Source organism: Toxotes jaculatrix, chromosome 6 (assembly GCF_017976425.1).
Source record: "Toxotes jaculatrix isolate fToxJac2 chromosome 6, fToxJac2.pri, whole genome shotgun sequence".
Taxonomy (NCBI): Eukaryota; Metazoa; Chordata; class Actinopteri; family Toxotidae; genus Toxotes; species Toxotes jaculatrix.
The window spans coordinates 14,698,693-14,718,563 of NC_054399.1; the positions used below are offsets into that span (position 1 = coordinate 14,698,693).

Genomic DNA, 19,871 nt, shown 5'->3' on the forward strand with positions numbered 1-19,871 from the left:
TTGCTTCCCACTTTTGCCATGTGCTCTTAGGAGACTTTTCTAGTTGTTTTCAAAGCGAGAAAATAAGTACACTATTGCTCTGTCTGTCTCTGCACTGGAGAGCATTTACTGTCGAGAGAAGAAGGGCACATCAAACTAAATGTTGGACTTCGACAGTTACACGTTTTCTGGCTCACCAAACGATGCAAACACGGTATTTGGGTCATATTCTTTGCACTGATACAACAAAGTTCAAGATGCAATTCAACTCGACTTCACTGACACTGGCTAGATTGTTCTACATCAGTGTTTGTCTGATGGTCGTGTTTTTTCTAACACTTTGTATATGAATGCACCTCTTTATGAAGACCTGAAAATGTATGGCACATTTTAAATGTTTAAATTGTAAGTAAAAAGGTTGAAATCATAGTTGTGGGTGTAATAGAAAAGATTTTTGATTTTCTCCATTTTACTAATCCTTTATTTATATGGTACAATCACATGCCATTTAGGTCCAGCACACTTAATATTTACACTTAATTTTGATTGGATGATACTGCTAAAGAGTTAAAACAAGACACATCTCATCCATTATCAGTGACTGGTTAAGGTCAATTTGCTCAGTAATTGAGTGACAGTCAGACAGCTATCAGTGATAATACGATGTTCAAAACAGGTGCAGGATCAGTGTGCATAGCTGGGTGACTGAATAAGTAATCAAGTAGTGTAACAAATGATAAAAAGGAGGTAATTTTCAGAAAAATATTACAATTTAGCTAAAATGTTTGTCAGGACATTGCCCAAATTATCAAGCTGAATTTGAATTATCTAACAAATCAATCCTGCAGCACTCTGTAAACATTCTTATTACAAACACCCTCTCAGTAGATAGCAACTTGACATTTTAGTTAAACATCTCTGAGAGGCAGAGATGCTCTGGAGGAAGGAATAACAACAGTTTACTAGCACTGGACTGAGGCCCAGAATAGAGGCAAGTGGAAAGAGAGGAAGGTTTCTGGTATTATGAAACCATATTAATATTATGTACTGGCCTTATTTGCTAGCAAAGCCGAGTCTTAGTCCAATTTTGCCTCCCTAAAAATTATTATTTTGAAATTGTCTACCTCCTGAGGAACTCTGGGTCCAAGAAATATTTGCCTTAGTAAAACCCTCCTAACTTAAAACCAAGGTAAGTAAACACATTTACCAATTTAGCTTTATTGTATGATAGTTCAGAATTACTGTACTTTCTCCAGAAATATTGTATTTAAATTCTTTTTAGCATACCTGATCATTCACTCGATTGAAACAACATAAACCCATGAGTCCATTTTTAAATGGTCAGTTCACCCGATTTACAAAAGCTACACACAAGTATTTTCACACTTGCCCCTGTATACGCTTACACTTAACGTTGCTCACTTACTTAAAATCTCACTTTTCATTTTTTAAACAGCATAAATGATATTCCATTAACTTTCAGTCTCAAAGGTGGGCAACTCAAAACCTATGTAAGCTATGTCTGAAATGACCAATTAGGAAAATAAAATCACACAGGAGACACAGTGAACAAGTGAATGAGACTCAGTAAAGTGGCGACACTGCTTTTGAAACAAGTAATATATTAAACTCATAATATGATGTATTTGTATAACATTACCAAAGATGATAGGTGCACTTAAAATAGTTATGCTTTCTTCTTATATCAGTTTTGCTAAATATCAAACTTCAACATAATTTATGCAGCAGTTTGGAATTTTCCTCTATTGATCTAGATATGTCATTCATGCAAAATAATATATCTGAAATACTGTTATTACATATATGATGTGATTTCTGAAGTTAACTGTGAAAAAAAAAAACACTCAGTTCTCAGGGTTTGATGCTCTTGAAATCCTCTGTTCCACTGCCATGTTCAACATTAAAAGGTTCCCCCAAAAATGTTAATTTAAATACTTTCAAAAAGGGAACAGTACAGGAACAGTTATTAGCATGAGCCTGAAAACACAGTTACGGCATATAATTCTTCTGGGTCTTTTGTGCATCTGAGGAAAGTACATGTGCTTGAAAGCCATAATGTTGCACCAGAATGAAGCATCACATTAAAACAATCACCTGAATGACCATAGATTGCCCCTGCCTACTGTAATACAGTGTTTAAAACTCAAATGTCATTAAAACACTTGATGGAACAATGCATGTGGAAAGGACAGTGCAGTTAGATAGCTTCAAAGGTGCCTTAGCTGACTTCAGTGCAAAGTAGAGTGGTTAAAGTGATTGTTTTCAGTGACAGATTACAGGTTTGATTGCAGGTTGCCCCTAATACTGAAAATCCTTTCAATGGTGAGAAATAACATAATCCTTTCAGATTATTAGTGCAATCTTGCATTTTATCCTTGTCATAGTGGACATGAAAACTGATCAGAGATTAGAAACAGTCCAAGACATTCTGTGAACCTGATGACGTCCCTCATTCTGCTGCAACAACAACTCAAATACAACCAATCATGAAGATGGAGGTGGCTGCTTCAAGGTAGATGGGGGCGTCACATTTGATTTCCCTGTCTCTGTGGTGTCATCTGATCCCAGGGCGCTCCCCAGTGAAGAACGTGTGAATCTGCGCATAGTTTCGCTGAAAGATGGGTACAAGGTCATGATGGAGCCCCGGGACCAGTTGAAGCGGGGGTAGATTCTCTTAAAAACAGCCCTGCGAAACAGGATGTATACCCACGGGTCCAGGATCTGGTTCCACGTGGCGAAGCGTATCCATAGCAGCAGGTATTTCACCTGGAGTTTGGCTCCGGACAGCACAGTTTGCGCAATAAAGACCTGGTGAAGGGATGGATGGAGAGATAAGACAGAGACAGGGGGTTGAAGAGAACAGGAGAAAGAAATAGTGGAGGAAAGGAGTTTTGGAGGGGTGAAAGGGAAAGGAGATGGGAACAGTTGCAGGAGGGAATAGAAGCAAATTGCAACAGACAGAAAATTAAAGAAGAAAGAGTAGAATAGAGAGAGTAGAAATAAGAAGACCAGAAAGATGAAATTGGTTAATATTCAAAATGCACGCAGACACACTCATATGTGTGAAGTCCACTCAGCGAATGGCTTGGCTAATTTTGCCATGGCCCTCCTGAGGCAGTGGCTGCTGCAACACAATTATCCCCCCTGCTTTAGTTAAGCTGCAGCATTTTATGTGAGGCATAGCCTTATTAGCATTAGCCCAACAGGCTCCTGTGGGGCTAAAACATGCTAACAAGCTCCTTTAGGAATGACAAATTGGCTTATTGTTGACTCTGTTCTGAATTCAGATGGTGCTCTAACTGTTCTCCTGTGGTTTACATCTAAGTAGTGCAAGGAAAACAGTTACCCTAATCCACTACGTAGTGTTAAAATACTGTTGCATGCAAGTGTTGAGAGGAAGCGCAAACCACAGTTTTAGTTAGACAGACTTTTCTAAGAGGCAGAGGTGCTCCAGGGGCTGAAACACGGAGTCACAATTTTGTGAAAGTTAACTCAGTGGTTAATTCCCAGTTTCAAACATGGAAGCAATAACATTCATCAGTCATGAGCCTGACTGTAGATAATTTACTGTGGCTAGATCAGATTTCTCAGGAGCACTATAATTAGTGAGCCTGAACAGCATTCTTGATATTTAACTCTTTTTTGTAAGGTTTTCTGCAGCTCTGCCGTGAAGAAATGTTTGAGTAACTAAATAAAACAACAATCTGCACATTCTTAAGCTCTCAGGGTCGGCTATCTGTGTTAGTTTCAGGGAATGAAAGCAGAAACAGAAGGACAGTAAACAAACAAGAGAAAAGGCTGAAACTATTTCAGTCAAACATTTATTAACTGATGAGGATTGGAATGAAATGAACATTGCAGCAGCAAAACAAAGATGGGACACTGGCTGGACCATGAAGCATGCCCTCCATGATACTGTGAACTTATGGGTAATGAATTGGAAAGGCATTGGGTAAACTGTGATATACAAATTATTTCATCCATCAGTGTCATTTGCAGATGTTTAGGCCATGCTGAGGTAGCTGGCTAAGCAGAGCCCTAAGTTACAGTGTGTTGGGGTGAACATAGTTTCTATGTAGAAGCTGTGCTATTGTTACAACCCTGTGGCGTTTTTGTATTCCTTTTTACTCGCCTCAGTCTGGACACTTGACACATGATGTAAATCCAGGGGTCAAATATCTGATTGCAGGTGGCCATTCGTATGTGGAATAAAAGAATTTCATCTCCTACAGGAGCAGCAGTCGCAGCGCTCACCAGAATATGTATCTGCGCAAGGTGTCACACAACTGAGGTTAGACAGGACTGCAGAAAAATATGCACCAGACTTCGACCCTTCCATTCCTTACTGTGAATTGCTACCCAAATTTCCCCAAGGGACCTCCCAAAGGGATCAATAAAGTATATTCTATTCTGTATATTCTAAAATGCTTGTAATTAAAAACCTCTCTATATAGAATTAGAGTTTCTGTCACTGATCACTCCTAGAGATAGAAAAAAACAAACAAACAAAAAAAAACAAGGTAAATGCAATTGCAACAATAAAACAATAAACAATTGCATTGGCAACAGAACTAAAGGCCAGAGGAACAAAAGTAAGATCCAAGTTGTAATGAACTGTTCTCTTTACAGGAACAATGTGATGTTTAGCATAAAAACTATAATTTCAACACATTCTGTGGATAATCTTAGTCTGTTTTACCCATGCTCTTCAACTGAAATCAGGTGTCAACCAGGGAATTAATGGCTGAGCAGGCTAAGATCAGCCCCTCAGATCAGCTAGTTAGGAAGCTGCATTGCTAAGGAGAAATGAAGCATATAGAGGGGAAGTGGAGAAAAGGAGCTTAGGACCTTGTGATGCCTCATTATAGCTCAAACTTTTGAAGGGCAGCACTGATAACAACAAGAGCTGGACAGACAGGGTCAGGGTTGGGTGCTTCCAGATGCCTGAATATCATAACTGAATGCATTTTATCTTCCCATCAGCCACTTAACTTTTGACTATGTGGTATTTAACAAATTAGAATCAACATCTGTGTATGATAAAGAGACAGATGAAGGTAATGAAAGGGTGATCTTTTTGTGGTTAGCTTTCTGGTGGACAGCTACTGTATAGTCACAGATATTCATAATCAATGTGAAAAATGTAAAGATACATATAGGAAAACACAAAGTCTGACTGACCAGATGTTCCCCTTCTGCCTGCAGCCATAAATGCCACAGTCACCTATGGGTCTTATTACTACACAACACACACTGTGACAGACCACATACTATAGTTACAGAGGCCCATACTTATTTACGCAGGTTGAAACAAGGCCAGTGACCTCCCTGTGGAGTGTTGGCCCGTAGCAGCTTAACAACAGACTCAGAGTGGTCCATTGATTTGGCAGCTTTATGTCAGTTAGCTTGGGGAGTCCTCAGAAAAAGCATGACAATCCAACCAAATGTATCTTTGTACATGAATTAAAATCAGAAAGGGCATTACTGTATGTGAAAGTTTTTTTTTTTTTTAATGTGCAGAGATATTAAAATTTCTCTCACTGGCTGGACTTAGCTGGAGAAAGTCTGGACAGGACTCTGTATCTGTATCAACCTTAATAAACCTCAAATTAACCTTCAATGCTTAAATCTAAAGATACACACTAAGCTAAAGTTGGGTTACATCAGGGAAAGGTCTTCCACCCTCACTACTCAAGACAAATATAGTATTTACCGAGATTATATGTAGATGTTGGTACAGAGAGAAATGTTTTTTAAAAAAGTGGCATTAAGCATGCTGGCAAGCAAACGCTTGAACTGCCACAATGGAGTGAACATTTTCTCCACAATCTTCTAAGCAGAAGAAATTTAATTTGAATGCACAGTTTAGTGACATTTTGCAACATTTTTTTTAGAGTAATATATTTGCTCCCGCTTTTATGGAATTAATTTATCTTGCCACTGCTTACTGCATCTTATCTTACGGTAAAGGTGGTTCAGGCAACTCAAGGAACAAGCATTCAGATTTCTAAACAGGGATTTGTTTTTCATTTTGCACAAAAAAGATCTGAACATATAACATGCAAACACACAGGGTATACTTTCTTAAATTTTGCAAACTCACCAGGAGGGGACACCAGCAGATAGAAGCAATGACCATGATCAGGATGAGCTGAACCATCATCTCCACTTCATGGTCTCGGCGCCGCTGGATCCTGGCCTGTCCGCAGCACACCTTTATTAGGGTCACCACGCTCACCGTGTTTAGCAAAAATGATACAGCGATTGAAATCAGCCCGACCAGTGAGAAGATGAGAGAGAAAACCAGGTCATTTCCATCAGAGCTGATGTTGAAAAAACACCAGGAGCCGGGCAATTGGATATGGTAGCTCCCAATACCTGTTAGGGGCAGCAATGCAATGCAGCCAGCAATCAACCACACCATCAGCACCATGGAGATTGTCCGGCCCTTGGGCATCCTGGTGGAGTGTGCAAATGGACAGTTGATGCCAGTGAAGCGCTCCACTGCCATGGCAGCACCAAGCAGCAGGGGGCACAGTCCGTAGAAGACCATGGACATGCCCATGAAGTTGCAGAAGTGGCAGTTAGGGTCTACATTTCGCCAATTAAAGTGCGTTAAATGGAATGAGATCACGATGGATCCTGTGACCAGAAGACCCATGAAGTCAGTGACCACCAGGCCGCCCAGGAAGATCAGGAAAAAGGAGCGAGAGCGGCTGCGTGTCTGCCGAAAGGACTTGAGGAGAACTATGAAGGCGATGAGATTGGAGGTGAGTCCCAGAGTGGCGAAGATGATTGAAAAGTTGGATGAGGCTATGGTGGGGCGGTAGCTAAATGGAGGGCTGTTTATGGAGTAGCAGATTGGGGTGTGGTTGGTGAGTGTGGGAACTGAGGCATTCATGGTGTCCACTGGATGCAGGGTCATTGATTTCAGATGACTCAAAGATGGAAAGACAATACCAGTCAGGGGAATTTAATTTCGCTCTTCAACCTCAAAAGTAAAAAGAGAAAAGTTAAATTTGAGACATTTTTCACAATGGAAACTTTGGCTTGCAGCAAGGCAGAAAACACTTAAAATATTAAAAATGCATTGAAACGCAACATACAAATGAAACAAGTAAAGGGAAAGAGCAACAGAAAAACTGGCCAACTAAGAGTTGGGCTACTTAATAGCACTTGTGTTGTACTTCAAATGTGGCAACCGGTGTGCCAACGCCCATGTGAAGCAGTACATTTTTGTTTACCCTTGAGGATGTAGTTCTAAACAGTGCTTATCCAACTCTTTATTCAGGATCAGCTAGATTGGCCATGCATCATAGTCTCTGTATTAGAAACTTAAAATGATAAATTAAACAGTGGAGTGGACATGGCTGTGCACACTGGTGCAACAATGTCTGACCATGTAAAAACAGGAGTTGGTCAGATGATCAAACAAGTTGTAAACAAATTGACAATCTGACCAGATTTTTCTAAACCACTTTATTTGTAGATAAAAGTAGAAGTGAGTGTACAAAAATGATAATAATCCCTCATTATGCAGAAAAACTGTGCATGCACGCAACTATGGAAAGTCAAAGTTGAACCAGGAAAAGGGCTGTAAACTGTGATGGGTGGTTACAAAGGACAGTTTAAGCAATTACATCACCCCTTTTACTTCACTTTCTCTTTGAAATTTGTTTTAAACCTGTCAGATCACATGATTGCTCTTGTTGTTGGCCAACATCTTTTAAGTGATGTAACAATGTTTCCAGAGGCAATAATTATTCTTACCAATAAAAAAGATGAAGGCAAAACTTCCAAAAAATAAAACTTAACTTCTAATAAACCAGAATTATACTGGTTTATTAGAACATTTAGAAACTATACAAACTCAATGGAACAGCTCAGGCATAACATGTACGTCACACAAACACATGCAGACAGTGAAAGTGATGATGAGAGTGACACAGAAAGTGAAAAAGAGAGTGGGAGAACTGGCATATCCTGACAGGAAATACAGTCATGTGAACAGTACTAACAGGAAATAAACACAAAGTGTCTATTGTCCCTAGTGGATGTTGTCCCTTGTGGTCTGTCCCCATATGACCTGTCATGGTCAGATTGTCTTCAAGACTGTTGAGACTGTCTTCAGGCAAAGTGGAGGTACATTTTATGCTGGATAGTGAAAATTTGAGAAACAAATAATCCTAATTTTCCTCAAACAATATATTTGTTTCATAGGATACCATACAGATAATATCATATCATATCAATATCATACTGAAATAAGATGAAGAAATAATAAAGAAACATAAGAGTAAATAAATAAATCTGTACAGTACTACACAATATGATCTGAACAAAAGGGCACAATGTTAAATGTTAAGACTGTAGGCTGTACTGGTGTAATGACAGTGTTGATGCTCACTACTTAAGAAAAGAACTCAGCCTTTAAAACACTAAATTACCAATATGCATCATCATAGCCAGTAACACTGATCATATCAAATTGTGAGACTCATTTTATGAGTCTACAGTGGGTGTAAGCTCAACTCATCCTGGAAAGAGAATGAGCTGATAACTTAAGCATACTGTTGGTGTGGTTTTAATGTTTTTCTAGGTAAGATGAAACTCCAAGAAAGGAGGAAATTGGTAATTGCATCAGCAAATGCAACAAAGAAATACAAGACAACAAATGGGTGTAATACACAGAATTCAGCTTATGTTACCAAGGGAAATAACAAAGAACCAAATAACAGTATCCTGTTTCCTTTAATAAAGTGTACTTGCAGTGAAGTAAATATGTATCTGAATGAAAATGAAACTGTACATTGGTCAATGCTCAGAACTCAAAAATGTCCTTGCAGGATTTCCCCTCACATGAAACTTTTTGTCACTTGTCCAACTATTTTTCAGCTATTTTCCACAAAATACACTCTGGACTACACTGACCATTTAGCAGTGAGGTTAACACATTTAGTAACTTGATCCAAAAAGCAGGAGCACTTTAAAATAATGCACATGCCGCACAGTCGTAATTTCATTAGTTGACTTGTTAGTCGACCACCATCTGTTATTTTCATGTGCTCCTCCATTTTTGCATCACGTTCTTTCTTTTGCTCTTTGTATCATATTGTCCTGTAGTACTATTGTGAAACTTTGAAAACAAGCTGCCAAAAAACAATCAGTTTAAATTATTTAGCTTTTGGCCCGATGCACAGATGCATGTGGAAACACATTGTATTGGAATGCTGCATTGTGCACTTCTACACGCCTGATGTAGCACACTGGTAAGTTTCTAGGACAAAAAACAAAAACAGCTGACACTTCAGCTGCACGACAGCAAAACCACCAAACAGACAAACAAATGCATGATTCATAGGTTCATAAACAAAAGGCATGGAAAGTTTTGCATCTTCCACTAAAAGCTAACTATTCAATAATCATGTCCTTCCATCCCTTAGAGAATATTAGGATGAGACAGATGCTCGGCGCCGGCTCTTGTGTGACCCTGAAAACCTTTTGAAAGTGCCATTAGCCAAGAGTGCTTGTTAGCATCCATAATCAATATGTCATATTCAAAACTGCATCACTAAGGTGGTCAAATGGTTTCCTTTTCAATCTATTGAAACCACAGAAACTTAATAATGAGGCGAGACTGCTAAGTGTGTACAAAATCACTTGTCGCGGACTTGCCAGGGATCTTTTTGCAAAGAGTCTCTGACAGGCAGTTTTTTTTTTCTAAATGCTAAACAAACTTCTACAAGGCAGTATTCTTTCAAATGGGGTTTGTGATGCAGAGTCTGCATCACCTACTGTTCTTTTGGTTGTTTGAGATGAAAACACATCCTTTGCTGTACATGCAATATCATTCTCTGTTCATGAGAACTGTATATGAGGCTCTGTTTGCAGTATACATTTTCTATATTTGTATTCATAAAGCTCTTAATCAAATTTTGTTGCAATATTTGTGCGATGTGTTTTAAACAAGCAGTTTATGTGTTACTTTATCAAGGTAAAACATATATAGGCATGAAAATGTGCAATAAATATTGAGGGAGATGATAAAAAACAGTGTGGCATCATTAAGCTAAATTACTTTGCATTTAGTCTACTTGACCTTCAAAGTGTTTGTGGTTTTGTTCTCTCAGTGAAGTAAACAAGTAAAACAGAAACATCACACTCTCCTGGTTCAACTAGGTCTTTTTATAATCCACTATTTTAAAAGAAAAGTTCCAGGGTATCAACCTAACTGGTGTAAAACTCTCAATATCAGTGATCTTACTGATGATAAATTTCAGAGACAGGTCTCTACACATAAATGCTGCTGTCCTATTGCTGCAGTCAGAACCTTTTGCCCTTTTCTTTGGCTTTGCCTCTGGAGATTATTATGTCTATGTACACATTTAACTTGACTTGCAGGTTAATTCATTTCTGTGGGTTTATTTTATGCTACAGTCACTTTTACTTCCAGTGGAAACAGTGTGAACTGCCTGTATACAACAAAGATGCTAACTCAGCTTACATCAGCGATGAATTACAACTGAACTAAATTAAAAATGAGGATGAGAAGTCAGCTACTTCTTGAAAGTATTCCTAATGCCTCTCAACTAGTGTGTATTTGCAAATACATAGCATGAAAAATTAAATGTAAGATTAATGCCCTGACAAATCAGCCTCTTATAGTAACTTTAATTATTATGATATACTGTAACAACATTTTTTAATCAAAGATGTAACATGCGAACATCATAACCAAAGTCCCTGCTGTGTAAACCCATTCCACATTCCAAACTTTGGGTCCCTCTACAGTTTCAGAATCATTTAATATTTCATGTCTCCCCAACAACAACCTCTTTTTTCTGAAGGCTGCTGTTAACAAATTGCATGTTAGTTTATTAAGTAGTAAAAGTATGTCTTACCACCACAGAAGCACTTTCAAGGACCAAGCTGACTCTCAGTTGGAAGGTCTGCACTGCTCCATTCAAACCATCTCTCTGCCCTTGTAAGATTAATAATCATAACACAAACAATAACAACGGTAAGTTTACACAAAGTCCCATGCGATGGAAATAAAGACCTACAAAACGTCATATAACAGAATGTTTGCAGGAACCCCCGATCATCTCCACTCCCTTCCCCCAGCTGTGTCCTCTTGTACTGCTGCTCAGATACTCATCTCTCCCCTTCCAGTGGTGCATGCCTTTAAGCTCAACTCACCCCTCCCCGGAAGACAAAGGGGAAGGGCACCACACAGTATTTTTGGCAGCAGAGTGAGGAGCAGAAGAAGGTCATTACACATCAGAGTGGAGAAAGTAAGGGGTACACAGAGGCTGGAAGGGGGGCATTTGTCTCATGTTATGTTTCTAATGCTTACTAATTTTGTACATGTGGAAGTGTATGTCATTGGAGGGTGGTGTGCTATGGAAAAAGTATTGTTGCTGCACCTAAAGGCTGCAGAAAGTTTGTGGCTGCTACAATATGTAATCTGATGCCTTCCTCATGGAAGACAGTCTAAAGGCTTATAGATATGATTTATTTTTTATATGAAAACAGTTTAAAAATCTGCATGGTGATAATGGTCATTGGGAAAATTAATATTGCATGACTTTTGTTGACTTGAGACATAAGCAAATGGAGTAATCGACCTCATTCAAGGACACTGACATTAGACTCAAAACTACTGGAAAAGTAGTTTTTGGTTTCAGGTTTTATCCAGACTTTTGCACAGTTTACACTGAATAACTCTCACTTATTCACACACACACATACACACACACGCACGCACGCACGCACGCACGCAAACACACACACACACACACACACACACACACACACACACACACACACACACACACACACCATCAGAGGAAGCAAATTGACTATTATTGTCAGTATCTTCCATTTTGTCAATCATGGTGAAAGAAATGTGGGAAGACATTGACCACAATCTATAATAGATTTGCTTTACAATACCACAAATTAACAAGAACTCATTTATCCAGCTACAAGACAGTCTAAACAACTGAAGCCGCAGGAGCAGCTTCGGAAATCATGGGAACAAGGCACTGGAACAGCACAGGCCTTAAAATCACAATCTGGGTCTTATCTAATCAGGAAAAAATGAAAGACTCTACAAACAGCAAAAATGTAAACAGGACAGACAGTGTTGCAGTATACTTTCACTGTCAGTCAGATGTTGTTGTAATCTTTCTGCTCACATCCATCACCAGTACACTGAGCAATCTTACAAACGACCTTTTGCCAGTTTGACGTCAGAGGCATGTAATTTTGTTGTAAAGGTTAGGGAAAGTTTTTGGTTAAATGTAAAGAAATACACTGTGTCTGAAGTCACTGGGAACTTTTACTGTAGCAAAACCAGACCACATTAACCTTAACCTTGAGTGATTAGACATAGCCATGAAGAAGTTTAATGATGCTGCAGTGATTACAAGTAGATATTGTACTGCAAGACTGGATATTTTGTCAGTCTGTCAACGTTTTGCTACTACGTTCAGAATCAAGATGTATGCATCTGTCTAAATACATAAATTAGAGACATGTGCATTAGGTTAATAGAAAATGTGATCCAGTGGTAATTACATTTTGTACAACACGTATATGCTGTTGCAAATTAGTTGTATATAAACATAATTTCTCAGAAACAGACTAAACCATGATTATCTGTCAATATTGTCTAGTTTTAAGGTTTTTAACCTTTGCAAGGTCAAGGTTGTTGTTTTGATAATGTATGTTAACGGGTTGTTATGTATTTGCTTTATTTTGCGACATTTATTCCTCACATATACAAATTAGATGTTTAGTTTCATGGATTATTCTTATTAAAAATGGCAAACAATGAACTTTACAATATAAAACTCAACGAAAGACAGGAAGTAACAGTACGGTAATAAGTACAGTATACAATCATAAGGACGGAAGCTAAACACAGTGGCTGGTTTTACTTTACCAAACTACGGTCTAGCCTTAGGGCAGTGTGGGCGTTCTTCTCCTACAAGTGCAGAATTATTATTCCCACATCTATTCCCATGTGGAAGATGAAAGGCTTTGAGATCTGGAATGAAATGTTGGGCACCCAAAGAACTTCAATTTATTACAGTTAAAGATTCTTTTTGGCACTTCACTTCTCTAAGGGAAGACTTTTGGGAGAAAACAGAAAAAGTGCAGACGAAGCAACAGCACTTTTGCTCCTATTATATATTTTCTAGCTTGTTGTGCTCAATAGGTGGCATAATGTTTTGCTGGGTATTTTTTTGTTAATTTTTATGACACACTAATCAGGCTGAATCTAAATGACATATATTTTCTGCATATAGGCCTACCTTCTACACAAACAAACCTAAAGCAGAGTATTTTTCAGTGTGGATAAATGTGAAAATATCTGCTTCACCTTTTGGTGTGTTTCAGGAAAACTGTGTCAAAGTCATGACTGAGGCAACCGGGAACACGAGGTAACAGAGTACCCAAATGCAAAGACCCCAAGACAGGTGATGAGGAAACTTAAAAGTCTTTTAATTAACTCAAGATCACTGGGAGATTCCAGGACAAGACAACAATCATCCACAAAGGAGAGGAAAAAAAGGCTGGAAAAATAAAACACAAAGAAAAATCCAAAAGTCCTTACTAGAAAACAAAAAGGCAACCAAGGTAAGTCCATGAGGTGGAGGAAAAACGCAAGGCACAGGTGTAGGAACAAACATGGGGACTTGAAAAGGCTGGGGAGGCAGGGCAGAAGCACACACAGGAATCAACATGGGGAACCATCATAGGTAAAGACACAGGTAGACTCAGGTACAGACAAAAGTGCAGACTTGGTTACGGACACAGACAAACTGACAAGAACACTGAAACAGCGAGACTTAAATACACAAGGCAATGGGCAACAGGTGACACCAATTAGGGAGGGGCAGACAATCACAAAAGGAGGGAAAACCAGACAAAGACAGGAAGAAGAACAAGACAAGGTACACAAGGGCTAGGACTTCAAAATAAAACGGGTACTACAAAACTAAATCAGAGTCCAAAAAGGTCCAAATATCCGTAAAAGAGTTCAAAACAAAGTAAAAGGGTTCAAAAAGCAGCCCCCTTAGGGGTTGGTCATGACAAACTGAGCTTTTACAAAACTATGATGTATGCCTGCTATGCCTGATATTGTCAGGTGCTGGGGTTTGTATGGTGGTCCTGGAAGCTCAATGTAATGTCAACTTAAGAAAAAAAAAAAAAGAACACAACCGAATATGAAAATATGCTGTAAAAAGTGTGCTTATAGAAAACACAATCAAGCACAGAAACAGCAAGCTTCATGGAACTTAATGGGACATGCTATTTGTTGCCATGGTTTGTAACTCATGAGGTCTGAAGTCAACTATCTATGGTGTTGTAAAATGAGCTAAGTTTTTTGTTTTGTTTGTTATAATAATCATAATTAATTTCTGTAACCCTTGTGCTGTTAACCTATTATTGGCCTCCTAGCTGTAATAATACATAACATTTTTAAATATATAAACTTGGTGTAAAATAGAAGCTGTGAAAATATGAAGTTGCTTACTACTGCCAGAGAGTTTTGTTCTTCTTTCCATTGCACTCTTTGTGACTTGCAGCATGTTTCTGTATTTTGTTGTGTTAGGGACCAGTCATAGTGACGTAGTCAACACTAGCTTGTCTCAATATTGTTACATCCCACGTGTACTAGAAAATACATAATGGAGGGTGGAGACTATAGAGCCTTGTCTAAAATAAAGAAAGAGGAAGAAGGAGAACACAAGAATCAGAGGAATGATATCATCAGCAAACACAAGGCAGTCTGCCAAGCAGCACTGTTTGTAGTGGCCTTGCTGTTTCCCACTGCCTCTAAAATGAAATGTCCAGCTGCTGGGAACAAACAGACAGGTTCTGCTTGGTTGAACTCCAAACTGGTCCATTTGGTAGCTAATTGCATTAAGGGTCAGGTGTTAATGTCCTCAGGTTGCCACTCTAGTTCCTCAAATCAGAGCTAGTTGGCAAGCAAGATCCGGTTCCTGAAGCACATAATGGTGGAAGTTTAATTAAGCCAACATTTAAACAGACATGTCTTCATGTATTTCTGATATGACAGGGCACATGTTACAAATATTTTTATAAAGACAAATTGAAAAGGTCAAACACCATCTATCAAAACAGATGATGTAGATGCAGAATTTTTGAGATCTATTGAAATTAAGAGGACTGAGGTTCCAAGGAGAAAAGAAGACATGGACAAAAGGGAAGCCATTCATCCGTAATTCTCATTCAGTCTTGCACCCTGTGTCCTCAGTGTTGAAGTTCATCTCAAACCACTCTTGGAGATACTCTGCTTGAAGGTCTATTTAAACACACTATCCAACTAACCTCAAGCTTCCACAGCCTTTTCACAGTTTCCAGACACAAAATTATAACTCATTGACTGACAGAGGATCTTTTTTGAAACATTGCCTCAATAAAATCCTTCCACAGGCATAAAACTTTCCACTCTTGATTCCAAAATTACATTTTATTGAGGTCTTTTCACAGAGAGAGCTCAGGCCCTTGACGGACAGCCTCAGTTTCAGCCAGGAACAGCTCACCAAACTCACTGAACAAAGCCACAGTAAACTATAACAAGGAAAATGTACAGAGAGATCTGGGGTATAGCATGAACCTGCAGAAGCATTACGCCTTCCTGTTGATGCTTCTTGCTGGCGAGTGAAATAAGCTGCAATTATTTACTTGTCATACAGCTGAGGAGAAAAATGGGATGAATGGCTGGGCTGTGGAGAGATGCAAGACAGTGGAAACATGAGAGAATTTACTTGTGAAAGAAAGCCTGAAATACTTGCTCTGAACAAATTGTACGTACAGTATATACTCTATATCTAAACACAGTCTCAGTGGTGGTAGTTTGCTTGTTTCCGTCTATTTGCTGTCTCTGGTTCCAACTTCTCTGCCCCATCATCTCAGCACATTTCAGCATTCCCATTAAAATTTACATATCCATCCATATTTCTACAGAATGCCAGCATACACCTACGCATTTATTATTCTCAACACAAACAAACTGCAGAACCTTACTCTCTATTCCATGGGGACACATTTGGAAGATGTGAAAAACTTTGGAACAACTACAGACTCATCAGAAACACCTAAATATGCTTACTGTCTTCTGTGTTTGTGATTTTATACCTGTAATCTAACCCCTCTCATCTCATCATGCTGACTTTATTACTCTCTCTTTGTCATTGTGAACTGAATATTGAATCCATATAGATCCACGTACCACTCTGAAACACCTATTAACATTGCAATTTACTTTATAAATCAGGCACATCTTGCAAAATCAGGCCAGACCATAGTTGGACAATTGGCACCAAAACTTGTGTCTCTCCAAACACAATTTAAAAAAAAAAAATCCCACACAAATAACATCTCCCTCTCCCCTGCATCCATCATACCACTTTCTCTCTCTCACGCACCACACCCACCTCTGAACTCTGCCTTCATACACATCGCAGCTGTGACACTATTGTGGTGACAAAATCTGTCCACAGACAGTCAGACCTCCTAACACCTGCCAAAACTACTCAAAACCACCTCTGAGGTAGATATGGCTACAGTAGGTGTCTCCAGGACCACATTTTGCCAGGATGACACACACACACACTCACAAACAAAGAATACCAGTTCTCAGTGGTAAAACAGGGGTGTTTCCAACTGTTAGAATAGAAAACAGTTCCCAGAATAGTTCAAGAATAAAGCAGTGGAGAGTGATTAATGCAGTTATCAGATAAACCTCATTTAGAATAAAAATAAATTTATCAAATCAACACTAATACACACACGGTCAGTCTGTTATCCATTTCTGTAGCTGAAATACATCCATCTACAAACACCAGCCCCAAGCATGCTGTTCTGTATTTACTCTAATGAGCTGTGAAAGTGCAGCGCAAAAGATTCAGAGCACCAAGGCTTCCTGAGAAAACAACTAACTGAACTTTCCCTGAACTCAGCCAGAGGGTCATACCTGTGGCAAATGTCTCCATGGATGCCGTGCAGACGCAACAAATATGTTTTGTCGTGGTATTAAAAACCCAAAGCAGGGCAACGAGGTATTGACAATAGATTCCCCGGAACATGCCTGAAAGAGTTGTAGAGAAATTTCTTTCTGTCTCCTTGCAGACACGAATGCACCTTGAAAAACAGCTGAAAATGAAGGTCTCCTCTCGCTTCATTCCCATCCATCTGTGGAGGCATGTTGGAACAGAAGTGTGGAGGCCAATTACTCAAGGTAAAAGGCATGAGTCATCCAGCTAGTCTATGGTGATGAGGCCCTGTTTTAGTGTACCGGGGATCTTTTTTCATCACAATTAGCATGCACAGTGTTGACATTTTGCTAATGCTTGTAATGAGGTAGACACATTGACAAGTCACATGACTGGTTGTTTGTAAGAATCAAACCAAATAAATTACAGTCACTTTGACTGCACTGGATTTCCTAAACATGCCTTGGACAAACAAGTGTACATATTGTACCTCTGCAATCCTTAAATTAGGAGCCCAGTAGTCCCTACAACAGCCAATGTACCAGTGAGCAGACACTTTAAGTGGATACATATTACTTTCTGCGGTTGACTTTGCCTTGGAGCCTGGAGCCAAACATCTCCCAGACAAAAACAATTAGGTGAAAAATCTCTTTGAGTCATTATTACATTCACATTAATTCAGCAGCTCAAATTCTCCAGGCACTTAACTGGAATTTATATACGTTTACAATGCTGCTGTCATTTTAAAATAACTTTGTTGGCCCACTGGAGAGCTGTTCATTACGCTCCCTTGTGCTTTCCATAATCCCATGCTCTCAAAGTTCAAGAGTAACACAAAGGCCACAGTTAATCAGCTGATGTGTCAGAGAACTCCACATGGCCGTTGTAACAGAGGAGGTTGCCCTCTTTTCTTTAAGGAGAGTCCTTAAGTGAAACATGACTAAGCTCTTTCTATCTTCAGAAGAGCTTGGTCTTAACACTGAACTTTATCAGCCAACACAAATAACTAAACAGAAAGGCAGACAACTCAAAGTCCATGACAAAATATAAAATCAACGTGATCAGTAGATGATGAAGTTACAACCCAAATTATCCATGGTAAACATGCATTACAATTTACAGACTGAGAAGTGTGTTAACCTTTTTTACTTTTAAAGAAAGTCTTCTGTAATCCCACAAAATGTTTGGTTTGATTTGGTACCCTAATGGACCTTGCATTGCCTTCTAAGGTCTCAGCAGTTGCTTAATTGCAAGACTACTACTCTCTAGCATACTGCATCTTGAATTTGCGATGACATAAGAGTGCAGAGAATTTCTGTGGATGGAGTGATAAGTGAACACTCTCTTGTTTTTTTGTGACTAATACTTGTGTGTTCAGGCTGACTGTGCATTATGAAAACTTCTCTGTATGGATTCACTTGACTGAGAGGTTGAACATGTAGAGCCCTGTTAAAGGGCTTCACTTGTGTTAGTAAAGCTAGAATCATAATACATTATTATCATTTTGCAGCCTAAACTCAATTTCTCAGCTCCTCACTGTGCTGTGGAATATGATTTAGTTGTGCTCAAATGGACATGTTTACAGGGAGGCTTTAATGGTTCCACTGCAGATGGTTTCATGTATCCTTAATCATTACTGTAAAATTCACTTGAGAGCATCACAGAGCAGATAGCACTGTGGGGTTTTATTCTCTGCCATCATTCTTATGTTCTGTTTCCCATTACAGAACCATTATCCCTTAAATACTAAGCCTATTTTGTGATGAACTGAGTGTTTTAGCCGACATTTGAGACCAAAGTCCAAATGAGTTTTTAGAATCGGCTGTTTGGAAGAACAGTTTTCTGGCCATAAGAGAAAAATTTTGAAAACTTACAAAGTTTACTGTTTTTGGAGATTGTAAGCTGTGAATCATGACGGTTTCTAAATCCAAGCCAAATCATTAACTTGCCAAAGACATTCCTTGTCCATCTATGGGCATATGTAGAAAAAAAAAAAAAACAGTTGACAAGATAGATGTGGCTTTCTTTTCAGCTGCTGAGCCAAAGCTGCATATTATATACACGGGATCAAACACTTCATCAAAGAATGCTTTGAGGAAAAAACATTTTGGAGAAAATAATTTTCTGTGTTCATTATTTTTGTTTGTGGAAATATACAAAATTGGATCGCCTTTTGCATAATGACGACTGGTTTAAGAAATCAGAGGTTCAAAACTGAGAAAAAGGAGCCAAGGCTAAGCCAAAAGCTTTTTAACTACCCCAGATACTAAATGATAAGTTACTTTTTAGAAAACAATAACGTATCATTCATAAAAGGGGATGAATCAGAGAAAATTTCCATGACAGTGTCCATTCACTGGAAATCCTGCAAAAGCTTTTTTTTTTTTTTTAACTTTTCAAAAAAGTTTAAAAACCATATTTTAAAAAATTAAATTCATTATCTCCTGCCTCCAATTTTTGCTTCCATTTCTCTTTTGTGCTGCTGGCATTTATGTGCATGGACAGGCCCACTGGCTGGAGACACAGTAAACTACTTGGTTAAGGTACATACATCATGATATGGGAAAGGGCAGGTAAATCTAGGCATGATAACCAGTAACACCAGTAAGAATTGATCTCTTACTAATATGCAGACTTTTGGGCTCATTTTCACATTCATAATCACTTCATAGAGATTGTGAATTGGTTTGTGTTTTCCATCTCTAGAACTGAAAATGTTGGTCATGCTAAATGAAGAGCTTAATCTGTGCGGACCATGTTTATCTGTGACGAATTTCATGGCAGTCCATCTAATAATGAAGACATGTTTCATTCTTGACCAGCGCTGGACTGGATTGT

At 38.7% G+C, this 19,871-nt stretch overlaps 1 protein-coding gene across 2 annotated transcripts; it reads right to left on the bottom strand.

Moving 5' to 3' along the window:
* Positions 1 to 442: 442 nt before the first annotated feature.
* tbxa2r (thromboxane A2 receptor) lies at positions 443 to 11,139 on the bottom strand. 2 transcript variants are annotated; one of them, XM_041040496.1, is made up of 4 exons: positions 10,902 to 11,139; positions 6,104 to 6,991; positions 4,133 to 4,266; positions 2,614 to 2,808 (listed from the first exon to the last, which is right to left on the bottom strand). In XM_041040496.1, exons 2-4 carry the CDS (start codon positions 6,923 to 6,925, stop codon positions 2,763 to 2,765), a joined length of 1,002 nt encoding a protein of 333 aa, XP_040896430.1. In that variant the 5' UTR covers positions 6,926 to 6,991; positions 10,902 to 11,139; the 3' UTR covers positions 2,614 to 2,762. The 2 variants fall into 2 exon arrangements, with proteins under 2 accessions (XP_040896429.1, XP_040896430.1); XM_041040495.1 differs by lacking the exon at positions 4,133 to 4,266 and having other exon boundaries at positions 443 to 2,808.
* Between the last annotated feature and the right edge of the window lie 8,732 nt (positions 11,140 to 19,871).